The 22,524-nt window shown below is 41.9% G+C and overlaps 1 protein-coding gene across 1 annotated transcript in view; it reads left to right on the forward strand.

The window, feature by feature from the left end:
- The window catches only part of KCTD16 (potassium channel tetramerization domain containing 16), a 172,659-nt gene extending 158,850 nt beyond the window's left edge, over nt 1-13,809 (forward strand). The window contains exon 3 of the mRNA XM_034780325.1: nt 9,616-13,809. Within this exon, the coding sequence (XP_034636216.1) occupies nt 9,616-10,067 (452 nt within the window). The 3' untranslated portion in view covers nt 10,068-13,809. The remainder of the gene's footprint in view (nt 1-9,615) is intronic.
- Nucleotides 13,810-22,524: the final 8,715 nt, after the last annotated feature.

Genomic DNA, 22,524 nt, shown 5'->3' on the forward strand with positions numbered 1-22,524 from the left:
ACAGTTCTGCTGTCAGAGTAGATTTTTAGTTTCTTCGTCTTAGCTTGGTTGTCATGTGCCCATAGTTGCTGAATATTCATTAAGTAGAATTAGCAGTTATTAGATCTTAATTAATGTACAAAAGGCTTATTCTGTGTTCAATTAAGCATACACTTCAAATGGTCTGATTGCAGTTTGGTCATGGTTCTTCTCTTGATGTGATCATCTTAAATGGAAAAAGGGAAGCAATCGTAGGAGCATGGTGACTAGTTCTGTTCTCTTTATTGGCTTTCATGGGTAGTTTCAAATCAAATGTCACAGTGAGCCAAGAACACCCTTACAAATATTATTATGAAACTGGCTAAGAAATTTTAGGCTATTTAGCTGTTTAATTTGATGGTCATTCTATAGAACAGGGCTGTTTGAATTCTGCAGAATGTTATTTGAGAATACTTTCATGAGTAATACAAAATAGCGAATGACATAAAGAAGAGAGATTTGCCACTGCTAATAATCCTGTGTCATAATACAAGAACAAGGGGGCAAAGTATGAAGTTGAAAGAGGGAAATTTAAAACAAATACAAGGAAATACTGTTTCACACAATGTCTGATTAATCTGTGGAACTCACTGCCAAAATCACTGATGCCAAATACTGAGTGAGATTCAAAGCAGGGTTACAATATTATAGACAGTTACAATAATAAATAACAAAAACCACAAGAGTTTGAGAAGGGAGCTTCAGTGCATGAGCCAGCTTCTAACTTTGGGAGTTAACAGTACATTTTTCTTGTTTAGAGGGCATCACAGAACTGCCTACTTCCAGGGTTTCTTGCACCTTCCATTGAAGCAGTTGGTACTGGCCATGGTCAAAGACATGATACTGAATTAGATGGGTCATTGGTGTGATCTGGCATGGCAGTGCTTACATTTCTAGTAGAAACAGGGTGCTCTGTTGTTTGTGATGCCATATTTTTCATTATTTGTGAGTAACCAGACAGCTTCTGAGTATTCATTAAAATATTCAGTCCTGAAACTCCTGACTGTTTCAGAGATTTTAGTATTAATGACTCTCCATCTGGAAAGTCATACCAAAAATGAGCTAGTCATTTAAGAAGTTCTGTTTAAGAAGTTCTAGTCATCTAACAGAGAACGGAGCAATACCCTGTGCCATTGGGTAGTCTACATCAGGGATCGGCAACCTTTGGCATGTGGCTCGCCTAGGTAAGGACCCTGGCGGGCCGGGCCGGTTTGTTTACCTGCCATGTCTGCAGATTCGGCCATTCGCAGCTCCCAATGGCCGCGGTTTGCTGCTCCAGGCCAATGGGGGCTGCAGGAAGCGGCGGCTAGTACATCCCTCAGCTCCCACTGCTTCCCGCAGCCCCCATTGGCCTGCAGCAGCGAACCGCAGCCAGTGGGAGCCGTGATTGGCTGAACCTGTGGACGTGGCAGGTAAACAAACCGGCTCGGCCTGCCAGGGGGCTTACCCTGGTGAGCCACATGCCAAAGGTTGCCGATCCCTGGTCTACATGGTAGCTAGAGAATATAATTTCCAGTTTGAGGGGACTCACTTGTGCTAGCTGTGACTGAGCTAGAGTTTTAAAAACCGAAGTGTAGCTGAGGCGATGTGAGTGGCGAAAGGGGTTAGCTATCCCAAGTACGTAGCTAGGGTCATCAACGGGATCATACTCGGGGCGGCTAAACCATCACATTCCCCACGCCACTGCAGCTACACTTCTATTTTTAGCATGAGGGTTTGATCAGAGCTAGCCAGCTCCAGTGTAGACAGCCTTAGTTGCCCGATCACACACCATGAATAGCAATTTGCGGACAGTTAAAATGAACAGATTGTGAACTAAAAGCTAAAATGTGATTACATAAACCCATTTGAGGTGAAATCTGCCCCTTTGGGGAGAGAGGGGGGGAGGGCAACACAAGGCCAGGACCCAACTTGAATCCTGCTTAAGCCTATTCTGAGGAAGTAAATGGGATTAAAGTGGTACATAGATAGGCCTTGTGTGTGTTGGGGGTGGGGGTGGGGGGAATGTCACCCATCATTAATATACATTAACAAGGAAACATTTCATCCTCATTTTAGAGACGGGAAAACTGAGGCAGAGAGGAGAATTGACTTGCACAGGGTCACAAAGAGAGTCCTGTGAACTGAACCCAATCTTTATACTCCCAAACTGTGCTTTAGGCACAAGTCTATCCAGCCCTCTGGATCTGATATTCTCCACTTCCTGTCCTAAACCTTTGCCTAGTGTTGCTCTGCACTATTCTTTTAAAAGTTGCCTCTTTGAGTCCCTCAGAAGGCTGTGTTTCAGTGGAGGATAATGTGACCAATATTCATGCAGTGTATTAGTTTAAATTTGTAAAGTGCTTTGAGATCCTTGAAGATAAAAGGGCCTATATGCACTAAATGTAGGAGATAATCAGAAGTCTCTTGTAGAATTCTGATCAAAGTATGTGTTCATGGCAAGGTGCTAGACAATATCCAATTCAAGTGGGTACAGAAAGCTTGCCCATGTTTACCAGTGACTAATCCTTGTGAAGAGCATTGGGTAAAGAAGCATACACTTTGTCGCAGACCACGGAGTCAGTCAGTGAATCATCCTATAAACTGAAGGAGAATAATTTGAACTAGATTCTTTCCTGTTCCACCTAGAGGGCAAAGTCCTGCAGTTCTTACTTAGGTAAAGCTGCCATTTAAGTCATTGCAGGCCACATCTTCAGCTGGTGTAAATTGGCATAACTTCACTGTCAGTACTTTTATACCAGCTAAGAATTTGGCCTGGGGATTTTGACCTGAGAGAAAGCTGCAGGATTTGTCCTAAACAGGGAAATTAAGGCAACATCTGTGTTTTGTTTAAACTTTTTATTGAATGTACCTGTGGAATGAGGTATACAATAAAAGGATCCCAAACATATCACTGGAGCAGTGTGACAAATTTATAACAACTGATTTATTGAGTTTCACCTCTTATCCTCTTTGCAAATGGATCATGAATAGAATCACAATTTTCTTGAGTGGATTTGTTCACTGAATATTTTCTTAAAATAATTCTTGGTCAGTAACTTGTTCACTACTAGTTCAGGTGTCTGGTACAGTAACTCCTCACTTAAAGTCGTCCCGGTTAACGTTGTTTCGTTGTTATGTTGCTGATCACCAGCTCATTTAAAGTTGTGCACTGCTCCACTATTACGTTGTTTGGCTGCCTGCTTTCTCCACAGCTGGCAGCCTCCCAACGCTCCCAACTCCCCCCCCCGGCGCCAGCAGACCCTGCAGATCAGCGCCTTCTCCCTCCTCCCCCCACCTCCTGCCTGCGGCAATCAGCTGGCTTGCAGCATTTAGGAGGCAGGAGGGAGGGGGGAGGAGCAAGGACTTGGCACGCAGGCTCCCCTTCTCTCCCCTGCCTCCTGAACACCGCAAACCAGCTGATTTCCCCGGTCAGGAGGCGGGGGGGAGGGAGGTGGGGAAGGGGAGCCTGCGTGCCGAGTCCTCGCTCCTCCCCGCCCCTCCTGCCTCCTAAATGCCACAAGCCAGCTGATTGCCCCGGGCAGGAGGGAGGGGGGAGGAGTGAGGACACAGCGTGCGAAGTAAAGGGGGAAGAGGTGGGGAGGGAGAAGAGGCAGGTCAAGGGTGGGAGCTTGGGGGAAGGGGTGGAGTGGATGGGCCAAGGGTTGAGCCCTCTGCCCCCGGCAAAGTCAGTGCCTGTGCTAGCAAGAACAGCAAGAGGACAATCCATCCTCTGACTTCACCACCTCAACCAAGCTTCATACTCAGCAGTGATGACTATAGTATTAAATTGTTTCTTTAAAATTGTTTAAAACGTATACCTGTATTAAATTGCTTGTTTAAAATAGTTTCAAATGTATATAATGTCTTTTGTCTGGCAAAAAAAAAAAAATCCCTGGAACCTAACCCCCCCCCCATCTACATTAATTCTTATGGGGAAATTGGATTCGCTTAACATCGTTTCACTTAAAGTCTCATTTTTCAGGAACATAACTACAATGTTAAGTGAGGAGTTACTGTATTTAAAATTTAAGCTTTTTTGATTACACACATAGGTCGCATGTTATTGCTTTGTTCCCTGACTGGATGAGCATAGTTCCTATGGGATTACTCAGGATTACAGATTCTAAATATGAATTCTCTGAATATTCATAAGTATTTGCTTAAAATTTGCTTTTTAGGCAAATAGTACTCCTTTGCTAGAAATTAGCTGAAGGGGCTGGGTGGAGAATGAACATAATGACAATGGAAATGATGCATGGCCTGTCTTTCTATCTCAAGATATTGGAGTAACATTTTATCTCTCTCCCTCGCTCTCTCTCTGAAGCTTCCTCCCCATGGTGGCCCCTGTCCACCTGCTTCCTTACTTTTAGGAAGGATGGAGGGAGCAACCCCTCCTGAGTGCATGGTCTGTGATTATCTCTAGTCCTTGCATAGGAGGTTCATGGCAGGCACTCTCCCCCCTCTCTGCACCTTTGCAATGGTCACAGCCAATCTGGGCCAGATCCTCTGCTGGTGTAAATGGCATAGTGCCATTGTTGTCCATGGAGCTGTGCTGATTTACACCAGCTGAGGATCTGGTTCATAATGTGGTAGATGGGGGGTATAAATAGGGAATAATGGGATGAAATCAAGGAAGGAAAAATTCAGGCTTGGTATCAAAAAATCTTGCTGCTGATGAGATGGATGTATTGATTTGTGGAATAGCTTCCCAGAAGAAGTGGTTCAAGCTCCATCACTAGGGACACGTTCAGCCGGATGGCACAAAACCCTCTAGAGACTGTGCTGTAGGGAAGAATCCTGCACAGGCAAGGAGATAGGTTGGGTCTCTAACTTCTGTGGATAGCTCTGGGATTTAGGAGACCTGGGTCTTATTCTTGGCTTGGCCACTGGCCTGCTGGGTGACCTTGGGCAAGTCAGTTTACCCCTTGTGCCACAGTTTCCCCATCTGTAAAATGGGGATAACAATGCTTACCTCCTTTGTAAAGCACCTTAAGATCTATTGAGGAAAAATGCTATATAAGAGATAGGTAGGAGTAGCATTACTAAAATGGGTTTCCTCTTTACATGTTTTAATTACAGCGTCATTGTCAACTTGAAATCTAGTCAATTAAATAAACAAGATAAAAGTAGTTACATCTACCTCTGCTCCTGATCTTCCTCTGCTAATTTTCATGGGTTTACAACACCATTTTTCTAAATATGTAAGTGTTTCCCTTCCATAGTTGCTTTATGAAAGACACAAACAGACAACGGGGAGAAATGACTGACCGTACAGGAGAATACAGTGAAAGTAACTATGCACAAAGTGCTGTCAAATGCACAAAGTAAACACAGTAAAAAAAAGAGAGAAACTTATTTTTCCTTCTAATCTCTCATTTGTATCAAACTTAATATTTTCAGAAAGAAATTTGTTTTTTAAGTTAACAGTGTCACTTTAAGAAAGCTGTTTACTGGATTCCTGATATTTTCCAAGGGTCCAGTGTGCAGTCACGTACATCCCTATCAGCTAGTTTGCACCTGATGGATTTCTGCCTTTTGAACACTTGTGGTTGCTTGCTGGAATAAATCATTTTCTGTTTATGCAGTACAGGAGTTCTATACCAGTTCTCTTCTTACCAGGAAACAATAGGTAGTTGCAGCAGAGGAAAAATGCCATCAAGTTAAAATGTCAACCACAATAAGAAGCTGCAAATCAATAAGGCTCATGGATGTGTTTTTCCAAATTTCACACAATCAGTTTGTACTGAGCCTCGTGTGTGCAATGTCTTTTCCAGAGCTGGGAGAATTATAAAAAAAAATCAATTTAGCCATTATTGACTTTTTCAGACTAGATAAAGAACCAGTCTTGAAGCAAGTCTATGAATTAAATTTCGCCACACAGACTGCAAGACTCCTTTATCATTGACATGGAACAGCAAGTAACAGGGTGGGGAAGTTTTTTTCCAACTGTATCTACAATCAATGTGAACTTTGTTCACAGCTACTAGCAAGATGGAAAAATTTTAAAACAGGTGTGGTAGGTTTCAGCAGTGCATCTTTTTAAAGAATGCATGAGCATTCTGTGAGCTTGCAAAATCCTGTTTCACTCCAGTGGACTTGACTTTCTCATGGAAGAAAAATCAGCAGTTTCTATTCAACTACATGTTTTAGTATGTGCCCAACAGCCATGGCCCAATTAAGATTGCAGAGGGCCTGTGTAGCTAGCATTGGCGACAATGGCAACACTTCTATTGTATTCAGTGGGCCTGATTCACCACTGCCCTGCCCTGCCCTTTATTTAGTCATTGATATCAGTGCAAAATGAGTGCCAAGTAGAAGTCAAACATTTGCGAGTGTTTTACACCCACACAAGGTTCAGAGCAAAAGAGGCCCCATTGGAACCGGAGCAGGACCTCTGTGCTCATGTTTTTTCAATAATGCCCAGCCAGTTAAGAGTGTTCTGGTGTGTAAAGAGGCCCCAAAGAAGATATGACTGTAGTGTGTGCCTTCGTTTTAAAGCCCCTTGACCACAGAGGCATACTGCAGTGTAAATGAAAACCTAGCCCAAAGTCTCCATTAGCGAAAATATTAATCACTCCACAGCTGAACTGAAGCACTAAATGGCAAGTGATTCCCAGAAGCCTCTGCAACAGAAAGGGAGACAGCCCTACATTTAAAAATACAGAACGCAGAAAACAGAACGACATCGCCTTCCAGTTACTTAACGACAGCCTGATCAGAAAGCCTTTGAGGCTTTGTCTGTCCTCCACAATCTTTCCATAAAGTACAAACCACTTGCTTTTCTTTCAGTTTCATTTGTATAGTGTAAATTGCAGAAAAGCTCCCCGGGATGAGTAAAATGTGAAGTATTACACGTGAAGCACTAAAAGCCATGCCCAGTTGCTGTTTTACGGGTGGAATAAAGTGCCGTGGTGCTGATATAAGACTGCGCTACAGCATGCTGAATTACATTTTTCTTGACCTTAATAATGGTACCAATCTGCACTAGTTGGATGTGATAATTACATTTACTGGGAAGATGGATGCTTCCAAATGACATTTAAATCCATGATTATCTCGGCAGTTTGGTCAGGAAACAGTTTTTATCAATGCCAGCTTTCCTTCTTTATCATGGATTATGGCTATTTGGCAGTTCTCCAGTAGAAGATGAAAAAAAAAATATCCCTGTACTTTGTGTCCAAGAGACATGTTGACACAGACAACCCTTCTTGCAGTCAGCTCCCTTATTTTCAGTATATGACTGTTGTGTAACTTTTTTGCGTGTGTGGCATGAGAAATGTTTACTTCACATAAATAGTCTGCAATAACCGGAACTTCAGTGCTGCTTTTTGTTTGTTTGTTTTTTAAAAAAGAATGAATAGCTACATTTAATTCCATGAAAGTATAGATATGATGGTGATTAAAATAATAATGACAGCATCTTTCTCAATAGCAGTTGCAGGCTGTGGAAGTCTGGATTTTATTTTGACATAGAGAACATTTTGGTTTTTCTCTTGGAAGAAGTCATATTTCCAAGGCAATGCATTGGGGTGTATTTTTGTGTGCGGATACATAGATGTCGGCTCCACTAGATTAAATTCTCTTCTCTGGGCTCCATTGTGAGAAGGATGCTACTTCTGAATGTAGATCTCACGGTTTGCTTACAATAGGGATATGTCAACTGTCTCCAACACATTCACAACCTGCCCTGGACCTCAGAGAGCAGTTGTTCTTGCTCTTTCAACAAATGAGCTATCAGGAGTATGGTATCGTGCTCCAGAGTGCCATCAATGCATTACATGTGGGGGGGAGGGGTGGTTGTGATGGAACCACATAATGAAGCAGTGCACACTTGACTGTAAGGAGACAATGATAGAGAGCAGCAACAGTGTCTGCGTACAAAATGACTCCATGTGTGTCCCCACTTGTGCTCTACATCCAGCCAAGTTACTCAAATTAACGCATTAGGCAGAGGAGTTCTCCCAACTTTGTCTTGTAGGTTTTTTGTGAGTGCTGGGCTGTAAACACCGGGGATTAAATCCTGGTCCTATTTGAAGTTAAGGACAAAGTTCCTATTGGCTTCAATGGAGCCAGGGTTTCACCCTAGCATGTTATTGTAGGGATGCCCACAATTATTATTTTAGGACTGCCTGTCACTGCTAATCCGCTCAGCCTGGCTTGTTGTTGTAGGGTTTCTCATGAGACTAAGCTGTGCAGACTGTTTTGTTATTGTAGGATAGCTCAGGAGTGCTAATTTTTTTTGGCTTTTGTATTTTATTTCACAAAAAGATAATTGGAGAATTCTTTAAAAACAGAAAGAATTAATGGGCCTTACAAACATATATAAGCAAAAAAGATAGGTTGGATTTTGAGCCTATCAAACTTGACGACATACTATTAAAGGAGAAATTTGAATGGGATATAGAATAACATTTCATCAGTCAATACCTGAACAGTTTGACTATCCTAAGTAAGAAAATTCCTAGGTCTATGCAGCTGTTTCAGAGGTAGCTTGATTTTTATTCTGAGACACCTGTTCTGTGAACAAGAATTATATCTTCATTCTATTCTCTTCAAGCACGTTTTGTTCCCTTCTGCCTGGCCCTTTACTCATTAAATCAAAATCTTTGGAAGACCAAGCACTAGAATGAGCTTCTGGACCATTCACATATTGATAGGCCATAACTTTGGCCATGAATTGGCAGCAGGCACTAGCTTAAACACTGGATTTTTGCTGAAGCACAACCAGTTGGATATTGGCTCCATTTTGTTGTCAGTTTATAATTTACCTTTTTTTTCTGGATTAGTGATCTTGGGCTAAATCCTACACCCTTTTTTACCTAGGTAATCTTAGTGGCATCAATGGAACTACTAATGTGAGTAAGGCTTGAAGGGATGGGCCAAAGGTTGAAGACCTTACTCTGAATTTATTCAGGTCTTGTAGTCAGTGGGAATTTGCCTATGAAGAATCTGAGTGAGCATCTCAGGATCTGGCCCGTTAGTAAACTGCTATGGAGTTAGCAGCAAATAAACCACTCCTGAGACTTACCCCTGGCTTTCTGAAACAATCATCGTTCACTTTTCAGAAAATAACAACACAGTTCTTTGCATTAATATAGTGGTTTCATCTGAGGATCTCAAAGCACTTTTCAAACATTCATTAATTAAGTCTCACAGCAAAACCATTTTACACATACATAAACTGAAACACAGAGGAACAGATTCTCACTTGCACGAAGGGTTTTTGCCCTGCTCTGGCAATCTAAAGGGGCCTTAAAGTGGACTTAACGCCCCTTTACACTGCCAGAGTGGAATAAAGGGGCATTATTGTTAATGAGAATCAGTCCCAGCGAGTTTAAGGTCCTGATCCATGTGTATAAGATGTTGGCCATACTGACTTACCCAAGATTATACTGAGAAAACTGAGCCTAGAACCCAGGAGTTCTGAGATGCTTTTCCTGCTCTAACCACTATACCTGATTCCTTTCCTCCCCATTTTCTTCTGCTAGCACAAGTGTACTTAATAGACAGTAGTTTATTTGGTGGCATATGAAGGAATACTCTGCTGTGTGTGTACGACAGCCCAGATGTCCGTGCTTTTTGTAACCACACTGTGTGCTTTGTTCCTTCTTTTAGGTGAGCCTTCAAGGTGGTCTTCATCCCATTGTGACTGCTGCTGCAAAAATGGCAAAGGAGATAAAGAGGGGGAAAGTGGCACATCTTGCAATGAACTATCCACTTCCAGCTGTGACAGCCAATCAGAAGCCAGCTCCCCACAAGAGACTGTCATCTGTGGCCCAGTCACCCGCCAGCCCAACATACAGACTCTAGATCGGCCAATCAAGAAGGGCCCAGTACAGCTACTTCAGCAGTCTGAAATCCGAAGAAAAAGTGACCTGCTCCGAACTCTAACGTCTGGCTCCAGGGAATCCAACTCTAGCAAAAAAAAAGCAGTGAAAGAAAAGCTCTCTATTGAGGAAGAGTTAGAAAAATGCATCCAGGATTTCCTTAAAATCAAAATCCCAGACAGGTTTCCAGAAAGGAAACACCCCTGGCAATCCGAACTGCTACGAAAGTATCATCTATAAGAGCGGGGCGGGGCAGTGGGGAAATAACCTTATTACAATTTACAGATCAAGATCCTTAATGATACGGAAATAAAAGGAATAATAACAATTTGTTAGGTCACAAAAAAATCCATCTTGATAGTACTGCCTAATTTGCCTATTTCACCTTAACATTTATAGTCACAGGGTAATGATATTTTTCAAGTTGTGGAAGCACAATGAAAAATGCTTTTGTTTGTAAGCTCCTAGTCTTACGCAAGCTGAATACTGTATACACGAAAGGCACAACAACATCACCAACTAAAGAAACCCACACACAGATGCACCTGGTGCTGGTGGAGAAAGTCCTACACATGATCAGGCAGTGGCTGGGGGGGTTTCCGCAAACTACATGCCTTTTGAGTTCTCCTTTTAATTCCTTTATTTGGAGGAGTCAGGGCAGGGCAGATGTACATGATTTAAAGAAACAAGCTATGCCGTGCCAGTTTACATGAAGAATGTGTATATATATATATACGTATATATACACATGAATATACATATACATGTGTGTATATTTATATTGCATAACAAATTTTTCTGGTTCTCTCCTTATAACTGCACTTTCTCAACAACAACAAAAAAAAGCAATTGTTAGCACTCTGTGTGCTCCATTTCCCCTCTAGCTTTATGAGGTGTGAATAGTAGAAGACTGTCTCTCTCCATCTGTTATTTTTGGGGGCAAGGGGAGGTTGGAAGCGGAGCACTGTAAAAGTGCTTGTGTCTGTTGCAACTGTGGGCAAAATATTCTATGAGTTTTTGATAACAATATATATTTTAATCTTTGTTCCAACACTTCTTCCCCAAAGCTTCCGGATGACAAAGGGTTTATTATGGAATGATTCCAATTGGAAAGGGGATCCACTGATGGCGGGTCAAGTCGCTGAGTCGGTGAGCTCAGCTGATTTATGTAAGCCTGCCAGACCCTGCTGCCAAAGAGTCTTTGGCCCAAACAAATGAGGAGAGCAGCCTCCCGTTCCCATCCAACGCAGATGCAATTATAAGAAATTATAAACCTAATAAGATGCATTTTGTGCTCTGACTGGCAGGAAATTGATTGTTAAAATGGCAGGCACCACGCCATTCCAGCTAGATACATTTCAAAAGGAAATTAAAAATTGAATAGAAACCAAACACACTCTGTAATGGAAACTGCCTTATCAGCATCCTTTCTGTAGTCTGTAGGATAATCCGGTGGGTGGCAGGCTTAATTTAGTACCATGTGTTACCCATAATGTATAATAAACGGGAAAATATCAGCAAGCTCAGTTTGATGGGACTGCGGGGAGGAAGGGATGCCGCACGCAGGCACAGCAGTACAAGAACCTACTGAGCCCAGGCAACAACAACAAAAAAGCACAGTCCTTCCGTGACAGGTTCGCCTAGCTAACTGCGTCTTAGTTGTCATTCCGAAGCTAATTCTTTAGGCAGACCAGTAAGAACCTGATGTCCCTCAACAGTCCAGTGGGAGCCAAAGGTCCCATGGATGGGATCTGAAAAGTTAAGAGTCAGGTACTGAAGGGGAGTCCCAGGTACAGACTGCATCTGGTGGGATGAAATTGGTGTCTGAACAGACTGTAAAGCAGTTACCTAGAGATGCATTGCATCAGTGGGTCCACATGGGCCTTCCACTGGCTGCAGATGGAAGCTGGTTAGCTGGGGAGTTTGGCACATGTCTCAAGACATAAAGTGAGAGACACAGAAACTAATAAAGACGATAGCTTTAAAAGCGGTGATATTGCCTTGTTTAGCATCAGTAACATTTCTAAAGCCTCAGTTTCACTATCTAGCATTCCCAATTCACACTGCTACAAGGGAGATGACTTCAAGTGTGCATAGACTAGAGGTACATTTGGATTGAACATAGTATACTTGAGTAGGTCTGAGGCCCAGTCTCCTTGCCTGCAGGTGCAATTTTCTCCCACATAATATGCTCTTATATATATATTTTTTGCACCTGCAAAATGTACTGTGGGGGCAAAGCTGCATAATCAGGCAGGTAAAGGTACCATCATTCAGATTTGTGCCTACCATTGAACTGCAAGTGCCATGCAGGCACAGATTTTGTGGGTGCTAATTGCACATGCAAACGGGAAGTGACATGTCTCAAACTATTGCAAAATGTGAGATGCTTGTGGACAGAGCTGAGCATGAACCAAATCCCCAGATCGAAACACCCTCAAATTATTGGGATATGAGATCTGGATTTTGTAGCTTGGAGTCATCTCTAGTTAAGGTTTGCAAGTTTACCAAGATGTTTTACATGAGAGAGGGATGCTAGTTCTAGTGATTCCTAATTATTGTCATGTGTAGAGTAAATATAGTAAGCAAAAGCCTGACCTGAAAAGTGCTGAGCTAAATTGGACAGATCCGCACTACTAAGGATCAGGCACTAAACTAATTCAGTTGTTAAAACACATGTTCACACTCAAACACATGCATTTCAGATGCACACCTACCCATATTCACGTGCCTGTGCACACATATTCACATGTAGCTTTGCACATCCATGTTCTTGCACACATACATCCCTCTGCTTGCCACAGATTTGCTTTTCCTCTTTTTAAAAACAATTGTCTTTCTTGTACATTCACTCGTCCCTATTTACAGCTGCTGTACTGGAATCACTCTTGAGAGCACTGTGTTAAAAAGTTTGCCTGCAACTTCCCTTATGTGAGTCGATGCAAAGCAAGAACACTAGGCTGGCTTCCAAGACATACGGATTGGCTTAAATGGTGCTTTTTCTCTTGCTTGTTATGTCCACACCAGAGAGCAGCTCCGTTGTCTCTGACACTTTAAGACTTGGAAACTGTGATTTTTCTATTTTGACCCAGTCAGTATCATCAGCCAGACATGCCAAATCGGAAAGTGAGCCTTTTCCCTTTTGCAAGGTTTTGATACCATCAGGCATTATGCAGAATCCTCCTCCACTATCAGTTCTGCTCTCTGCGAGTCACAAGGAAGAAGTCTAACATTAATTCATTGCATTAGCAAATTAGGGAGAAAAATGAGCAGAGGTTGACTCTCGCTCTTGCTTCAGCAGGAATTCGAGATTTCCATACACAACATAGACCAATTGTCTACTTCGATAACTCAGAATGGCTAGAACCTGACATCCTCAGCTTCAGAGTTTCACTTTTTCTTTTTCTTTTTAATCTCCAAAACATTGTATTACACAATATGGAGGACAGAGAGAAGGAGAGTGTACCCTGTTTTTCTTTCTTTCTCTCAGAGTTTGAATGGACTTGACTCAATTTGCACAGGACTGTACAATGATTAATACCTGCAGGAAAAATTAGACCAAATGAAATGCACCAGAATGGGTTTGATTCATGTGGCCTTCATATTCCCCGTTTTAGATGAAATGGCACCACTACTGAAATAAGAGTCTTGAACTTTAATAATCACTAGCCGCAAAGCTTATATGTATATCCTGCTTTGTTACTGTGGAGTACTTATATAGTGTATCCATTCCTAGGACCAAATTTATCCCAGGTTTAACTCCATTGACAATGGTGAAGTTCCATCAGAGATAGCTTTGTGCCCTGGTGATTTCAGCTCTCCATTTCAGGTCATGCTCCTCATTATTTCAATTGCTCCATTTGTGTAACATCAGTATAGACTTCCTGGGCCTGATTCTAAGGGGTGTTTACTGTTGGAGCTGCAGGGGTGAATCCCAGCTTGTGTAGACGTAGTCATGCTAGCTCTCTCTGAGCTAGCATGCTAAAAATGCTCCTTGCTTAACATAGTTCTGTTCCTGAAAAATGCAACTTTAAGTGAAATGATGTTAAGTGAATCCAATTTCCCCATACGAATTAATGTAAATAGGGGGAGTTAGGTTCCAGGGAAATTTTTTTTGCCAGACAAAAGACATTATATACATATACAGTATAAGTTTTAAATAATTGTAAACAAACAATTTAATACCGTACTCACCAATGATGATTGTGAAGCTTGGTTGAGGCAGAGCATAGTGGGGTCGGGCCACGGGGACTTGCCCCATTCCGTCTGACCAGCACTCCTGCCGGGGAGCGGGGTTGGGGGCTTGCCTGCTCCCCGGTTGGAATGCCAGGTGGGTGGAGCGGGTCAAGCCTCCGCGCCCCGACCCCATTCCATGGCAGGAGCTGTGGGCGGAGCAGGGGAGCCAAACAACCTTATAATGGAACATTGCACAACTTTAAACAAGTATGTTCTCTAATAGATCAGCAACCTAATAATGCAACAACGTTAACTGGGGCGACTTTAAGTGAGGAGTTACTGTATGTAGTCCCAGTAGCACGGACTGCGGTGAGTGGTGGGAGAGGCTAGTCAGCCTGAGGACAAACCCCATGAGTCTGTACTCTGGTGGTGAGCCCGGCTGCTGCGGTGACACTATTATATTTAATGTGCTAGTTCAATCAGAGTAAGCTGGGAATTGCACCCCCAGCTCCATGTGTAGGCATAACTTTGCACGGCTTTGGCAATGTAAAGTCACCCACTTTGAGATTGGTTTGCAGTGCTGGATTGGTGTACGAGGCCTTAGTGAAAATGAGAATCTGGCCCCTCAGTGAAATGCTTTTTGTCCATAAGAGTCTTAGGTAAATTCTTCTGTTTGGGGTACGTGCGGCCTTGGGAAGGAGCTTGGACAGCTCTGCATGGGAAGTATCCTAAATACAGCCCAGAGAGGCCTCAACTCAAACTTGTCCCCATTGCTGCCTGTATGTGTCAAAGAATTTTCCCAATCCCTTCCTAGCCTCAGAGCTAGAAAGCTGATGTGGAACTCACAGTTCCTGCATGGCAGCGTAAGTTCTGTACCGCTGTGCAGAAACAAATGCATAAGTTCCAGTTTTTTACAGCCTGTTACTCAATGCAAGAGGAACCCTAGACATAGCAATCCTCTAAAATTAGGCACTTACTCAAAAAGACAAACCGTTCTGCTGGGAATATCAGCTTCAGAAAGGAGAGTAAGAAATAGCATGCACTGACTGGGTTCTGTGAGTCAAGTCACAGCAAAATGGCCAGATAGGAAGGGACACTGGACTACATTTTTCCCTTAAAGATGCTCCCTCTAGGTTATTGTTAATTATGGCTGGGACTTAAGGAACTTAGGTGCCAACTTTCAATAGATGATGAGTGCCTAACTCTCTTAGGCCCTTTTAAAAAACCGAGTCTTATATCGTCACTTGTTTGCAGGAGCACCCATAATGTGGTGAGTGCTGTGCTAATGACGGAGGGCACAGTCCCTGCCCTGACAGGCCTGCAATGTGAGACAAGCAGACGAATAGACAAACTGCAAGGGGAACATGTACAATGTAAAAGTGCAGTGCTCAGAGGGATGATGGGCCAGGCTTGGATAGTAGGGAGTGTTCAGTGATATGGGGTGTATTAGGCATATAAACTATCCCCCCATGTTATCCTCATTCTTGCTGTTTGTACTGGGTTAATTTCTTGTACGTGCATGGGAATCTGAGGGAGGAATTTGGCCTCTCTGGGGGTTTGATTATCAGAGGCCCTTGCTTGTCTGCTCAGGCTCTGGGTGGTGCACAAGACGCCACACCCCAATTTGCATAGCTATGCAAGAATTTCCCACATAGTAGGCCCTGTGCACCCTATGCTTTGTAGAATGAAGAGGCTGTTTGCTCACGCTTTCTACTCAGGAAACGGGATGTCAAAAAGGGGTGGGATGTCGGCTATCCTCCCTCTCCCCCCATTAGCTGCAGGCTGGTGCACCAGGGAAATTGTTCCCACCCACACTCCTCCTTCCTCCCTCCCTGGCTTCCCCTCCAGTGCACGCAGAAAAGCTGCAGAGAGATTTGCCTGTCTGTCTGGTGCTTCTGGTATGGAGTGGGGCTGTCCTACCCACTACTGTCTGAAGAATAAAGCCACAATCAAGCCTTAATCGTTAGCGGTATTGGTGGAGGGGTTGATATGTGCGAAGCTTCTGCCTCTGATGTGCACATTCTGTGGAGAGAGGACTTTGGACTCTAGAAGTGTCACTCTGGCACCTTTCATTAACACTAAAGTAGAAGAAATGGTGGGAAATTACATACCCCCAAATTAGGAGCTGTCGTGGGCATTGTCCAGACAGGGTAATTTTTCTGTTACTCAATGTGACAGTGGTAGTCACAATTCTTACATTAGGATATCAACTCTCTTCACTGTACAGACTCTTTTTTTCTTGTCAGCCTGATCTCAGTGCTGGCCTTTTCATTCATTTACATGCAGCAATGGTTTAGAACTGAGCAGCGGGTTCTTTACCCGGCCCCGTAATAAACACAAGCAGCTGACAGTACAGAGAGATGTAACAAGGGGCTGATTTTTTTTCTTCTGGGAGAACTGTGATATATAAACTTGATCAGTGTGTATGTGTGTGTGTGTACGCATGCACACACACAGCACTTTATGGAGTTGTTTGTTCTCATAGATTTATAGGGCACAGGACCACTCATAGCGCTCTGTTAGAAGATGCAGGAGTAATTCCTGCAGAAGGCGAGTAGCAAAATTGTACCTGTCGCAGCTGTCAGAACTATAATGGAAGTGAAATGTTATCCTTACTCAAAATGTAAGGATCCTTTTCATTTCACATGGGCCTTTCAAGCATTTTCCCCTGGCTCTACTAAATGAGGTAGCAAACAATTGTCAGGGCTGTAGTCCTATCTATCCTTATGGATGTGAATGAGAAAACTGAAAGAGGGAAGAAGAAATGATAGCAGAAGAAGAAAGGTAAAAAACCCGCAGAGGATTGAAGGTACATGGCTTGTCATGAAGATCCTGTTGGTCTCTGTTGCCCTGCACCATGCACAATGATTTACACTGGTGCAAAGAACCTATCCTTTCCACTAGAAATAAGCCTGCCAAATGGCAAAAGTCTTATTGACTTCAGCAGCAGCAATATTGTCCCTACAAGCTTAGCCAATTGGGCTTAAGAAATTAGCCTATTTTGGAAACAATTATTAGGAGCTAAATTGTGCCCTCATATACCCATGTACAACTCCCATTGATGTCAATAGAAGCTTTATGTGCATACCCGAGGAGAGGAGTCGACCGTCAGCTATTTCAATTTCATTCTTAAAAAGAACTGATTCTGTAATGCATCCCCGGGTTGGTTGTGCACCTTTGACCTGGGAATTTGCCTTTGCAACAGAATTTTTTTCCATTGTGAATGTGGAAATCACCAGGCAATTCCCTTACAAAGTCACTTGTTTAAAATTTGCCAATGGTACATTCCTTTCTTCCTTAGTAAAAAAAAATGTTTCTGGTTAGAACAAAGGATCAGACGCCAGATATTGATAGCAAAAATAAAGCATTCTGTATTTGCAACTTAAGGTAACATATCAGCTGCTTACAAATGTATAAATATAGCTACAAGAGGCATAAGGTCCAATCCAACTCCTGTTAAAATCACTGGCAAAAAACTGCCAGTGATTTTTAATGGCAGCAGGTTTCAACTTGGAAGTAAAATACAGTGGAAAATACTTATTAGGTAAGGGCTAAGCTTGGTAAATTCCATTTGATTAAGCATGCTAACTTTAGGATTCTTATACATACAGGTTTGGTCTAGAAATAGAACCAGATATGGTGTGAGACTCGCCTTTCTAGTAATATTTCCATTACTTTTTTGCTTTAGTGAGAAATACCAGAAAATTATGCTTTTTTTTTTGTTTTGTTTTGCTATTTCTGTTTCTGGTTGATGCCAGGTAATACAGAGCGTGTGAAAATGAAATTGAAATAACAAAACTCTAAAGATAATATTTTGAGCTCTAAAAATGTTTATTGGGCTTGAGTTTGGATTGAGAATTTGGGTTCAGTCATTTTTATTTTATTTTTATTCAGACATATATGCCCACTGTTAGAATATGTGTGGTCAGTTATATCATGGACATGAAGTCAAATTGCAATGCAATTATGTTTCTGAAATATTTGGGGAACAAACTGGATATTTGAGTTATTTTCCACACATAATAAGGGCCAAATGCAAGTTCCTTTGAAGTCCATTTCAAAACTTCCATTGAGTTCATTGGGACCAGAATATCAAATAAAACTTCTATTAGTAATAAAAATATGTGTGTCTGAGAGTGAGTGAGAGGAAAGCTGATAACCTTTAATGTGGCACAAATCCACCTGTATTACGTGGTGAACAGGCCTTATTACTTCTGTGAAGGCATTGCAAAACCAGTCTTTGGTTAACTTGTTCCCTTTTGTGATCTTTTAGGTACAGTTGATGATTTGCTTAAGACATAGTTTAAAAAGTTCTATTGTAAATAGCACAAGTGCACCTTGGAGTGAATGTATTCTGAATACATTATGCAGCTGCCATCAGCTACCTTTCACAACCATGATGGTGTGTTGTACCCCTGTGGTATGGGAGCCATCCAATGATAAATTTGCCACTGGTGTAAGTAGGTGCAACTCTGTGGGCTTCCGTGGATTCTGTGTTCTCTTCCTCAAGAAGTGGATTTGACTTGCAGGTTCTAAGGTGGCCATCTGAAAAAATAATCTTGTCCCTTCTGAAGGGCTTTCATTTTCATAAATATAAACACAGAGATATACCTCTAGATAAGCTAAGTAGAACTCAAAGCATAAAAGGGAGAGGAAAGAAGAGCACACAAATCTCCATAAGGCCAGGTATTTTTTTCCTAGGTTATCTGTAAGTGCAGTACTTCCCAATGTTGTGTAAATGATTCATAGCAGTGTGACAGTGGAGGGAAGGTTTTGTACTTTCATTCCAGTTCTGATGGGTCCATTTGGTCTTTTTCTTTGCAAAGAATTGTGCTGAAGTAGAAAATGAAAGCAAGTCTGATCGCTATTGGCAATGACCAGAATTTAACCAGGTGATCCCCCCCTCTCATTCCACCACTTCTTTGCCCTAAAAACCATAAAAAGGTAGTCCCATTTTTACCCTTCCATACACCCCATTTCATCAGTTGTGTGTATGCATGTAGACTTTACTTTACAAATACCTTATGTATAAGGCCCCATGTAAATCATGGTACAAAACATTGCCAGGTATCATGGATTGTTCATGCCCAAAGGGGTTTTGTATGTGGAGTATTGGAAAGGGACAAGAAAGCACTGTTCAAATCATTAAAGACATACTTTATGTTTCTTGGCATTGATATTGCTAATCGGCTTATGATTATGACGTTGGGAATTTGAATCTATGGCAAGGAACAAATAAAAAGGAAGTGGTCTTTAGAACAGAAGCAGAACTCCTATTGATGTCAACGGGTGTAGCATCAGGCCCAATTGCTTTAATGGGCAAAATTCTTGTCTCAGCTCCACTAGAAATCTCTGCTCTGGTTCACACTTGGCTCTCTCATTGACATCATCAATGGGAGCACCTCACATGCAGAGAAACCGGAGTATAGGAGGGAATGTTAGAAGAGGATTTTGGCCTTTTGTCAGCAGTTGGTACTGAGCTATCCAAAAATATTACTCAACTCTTTAGATTTCATATAGACACACAACCGTAGAGGAGTAAATGCATCTAATGCAATATTTCCACAGCAAACATAGGATTTTGTGTTTCTTTTGTGACTTCTGTGATATTGTGATCTATACGGGGCCTTGCTCATGTTACTTTTTCTGACCTCATACAAGCACTTAATGACTTTGCCAGGCCTGAGTCACTCTGTTGCACATTGATGTATATCAAGTGGCACCCACTGAATTACCTCTTCTACTTTCCAATGTGGTTCACTTGTACATAAGTGTAATGTCAACTTGTTTACAGGTTATTTTGTGCGTAATTGTAAAAAAAAAAAAAAAGCAGTTTTAACTAAAAGTTTAAAGGAATCAACTTTACTGGAAGGTGTTTAAAAAAATGAATGTGCTTAATACAGTATAGACATCATTGATTATGGTCTCACATGAATGCATGTATCTCCATGTTGTCAGTCCCCACCAGTGAGGTTATTTGGCAATATTCTGCAGTCTGTGAATAGCAAATATACATAAACTACTGTGACTCTAGCAAATATAACTCAGTAACTGTTTTTACTGTGGTATGTAAAACATGTAGCTTTTAGCCTGCTGTATTTCCCTGTTAAAAATAAAATCCTGAAAGAAAGAGATGCTTGAGGGGAGATACCTGTGATCTGAGAGTAGTCATTCTTGGAATGGCATCTGTTGGCCATATCTGGTCCAACTACTAGACAAACTGCCTATTTGCAGAAGCAGTGGGTCTTCAATGATAGATATAACTGTAGCTATCATCATTCTGCCTTAGCTGCACTTCTGGCAGAGAAACATGCTGTTTTGTTTAGAATCACTAGCAATGAAGAGAGCAATTAGATATTAATAGCGTCCATATACTGCTTTAGGCGTTATACAGTAGTCTAGCAAAAACATACAGCTATCAGTATTGTGAAATTGTGTGGCTGCAAATCTGCTACTCTTTTGTGTCTCACCATTTAAAAAAATCATTTCATATACATTGTAATGGGACTAATCATAATAAATCATTTGGTATCATTTAGTTGTCATATATAAAGATGTATACATGCTGACATGTCACACTATAATTTAGCACCAGTTGATGTTACCGGTTATGTCGTAGATTGGAGGTAATTCCCCTTGAACTCTGTTGTTTCCTATTTTAGTTTAGAGATGGGCCATAAATTACAGCTCAGTGGATGTGGCAACTTGTTTACTACCTGCCCATCCTATGTACATGTTTTTTTCTGATGCCACTGCTGAAAGTACTGTCATCAAAAGCAGCACTTGTGGGAATGACCTCATCTCATCAGAGATATGGACTACCTTCTACTATGATACTTCCACTGGGAAACTACATGGAACTGAGAGAGCTTAGGAAAGGAAAACATCTGAAGAGGGGAATATTTATTTTTCTTCTGTACTTTTTAATATGGCTTGACAAGAAGTCTTCATTGAAGACAATGGATGAATTACAAATGGGGGAAATGTAGGGCATCGAGCAAAGGAAGGGAAAGGCCCATAAGGAGAGATGTGATACAAAGAAAAAGGAACAGCTGTGGAACTTTCTCTGTGTCGGGTCCCCTTGTCATCCACTCAAGGCATGTGTCACATTCCATAGCTGGATCAGCAATGCACACTAGCATTCAGCTGTGCATAAGAGCAGTTAGATCTTTAGAAGGTTTCTCCCCTAGGTGTTGCAAAGATAGAAGGAGAGGGAAGCTGTTGGGGGGGTAAGTGGGAACTATTTTTAATCCTTTCCCACAAGAGCCTTTTGCATTTGAACAGCACACACGGTTTGGGATTGCTGTCATATTTTTTCCCCTTTCTGCACAGCTGTCTAGTGGATAATTGGAGCTCAATCCTGGTATACTCATAATATTCTCCGGTCTGATTCTGATCTCACACTCCACTGATGTGACCCCACTGATTCACTCCCAATTCATATAGTTCCTAGTGCAATTCCAGTTAAGTACCACAGCTGCAAGCAATCTAGATATGAAAGAGGCAGGAGAAAGGGGACAGTTATGCACTTGTGTCACTGAGTTTTTCAGATAGTTATTTATCATTGATACCTTCCTGATCTTCAAGGACAGTTCCTTCTCATGGCTAGTTCTTGAGGGATGCTGACAGGATCCAAGATCTACAGGGCTCTCTACAAATGGTGTGTCCCCCTGGAAGAGATTTGGCTACTGTTACAAAATCCACACAAGCATATGGAAAGCAAAGTGTTTATGGAAGTTAAATGGTGCGGTGTAGTGCAAGTGTGGTGCACTGCACTAGTTTGTATATTACACCATAGTGTGCCAAGCCTTTGTAACTGGCAGCCTACACAGGACCATGGCTTGGTAGCAATATGGGCCTGATGGTCTAACTTATCCATCCCTAACTTATACGATTCTGTCACATTATTGCTTTGTGTTATCTGCTCTGTATCAGCTCTGTAGAACCAGCAATGTGGGCATGATGGCCTTTAAATTGTTTCCTTTGTGGTTTCCAATAGCCATTATAGATCTCAGCTGATTTTTTTCTTAACCAACCAACTACTGCATGGGGCTGGGGCGATGGTGTAGAATACAAAAAACAGGCAGGAAAAACTGTGAGGAAATATTGGTAGATTGTGATGTTGTGAAATGAAATCTCTGACCAAGTGGCCAAACGGTCAGTGTGAGGCTAGGAAGTCCATCACTGTTCACTTGCTTCATGGCTTCATGTGCAGTTTCCCAGACAACAGCTGTCCACAGTCATTCAATCAATGATCCATTTTAGTAGAAGTGTAGGATTAGTGTAAGGCAGTGATTTTGAAAATACTGCAGCAGCTAGTAAAACAATGCAGATAGCACAGAAAATAAAGAAGGATGTGACTGGCCTGTATTAGAGCTGAGTATATTATCGTATAAATAATAATTTACTCAGTTGACTTCACTTTTCCTTTCACTTCACTCCAAATAGTGTTCATCAAATGGAACACTCAATCCACTGAAATGTTTCTTCCTTGTAAACATAAAGCAAATTCTACTAGGCA

The sequence above is a fragment of the Trachemys scripta genome, chromosome 8, assembly GCF_013100865.1.
Source record: "Trachemys scripta elegans isolate TJP31775 chromosome 8, CAS_Tse_1.0, whole genome shotgun sequence".
Taxonomy (NCBI): Eukaryota; Metazoa; Chordata; order Testudines; family Emydidae; genus Trachemys; species Trachemys scripta.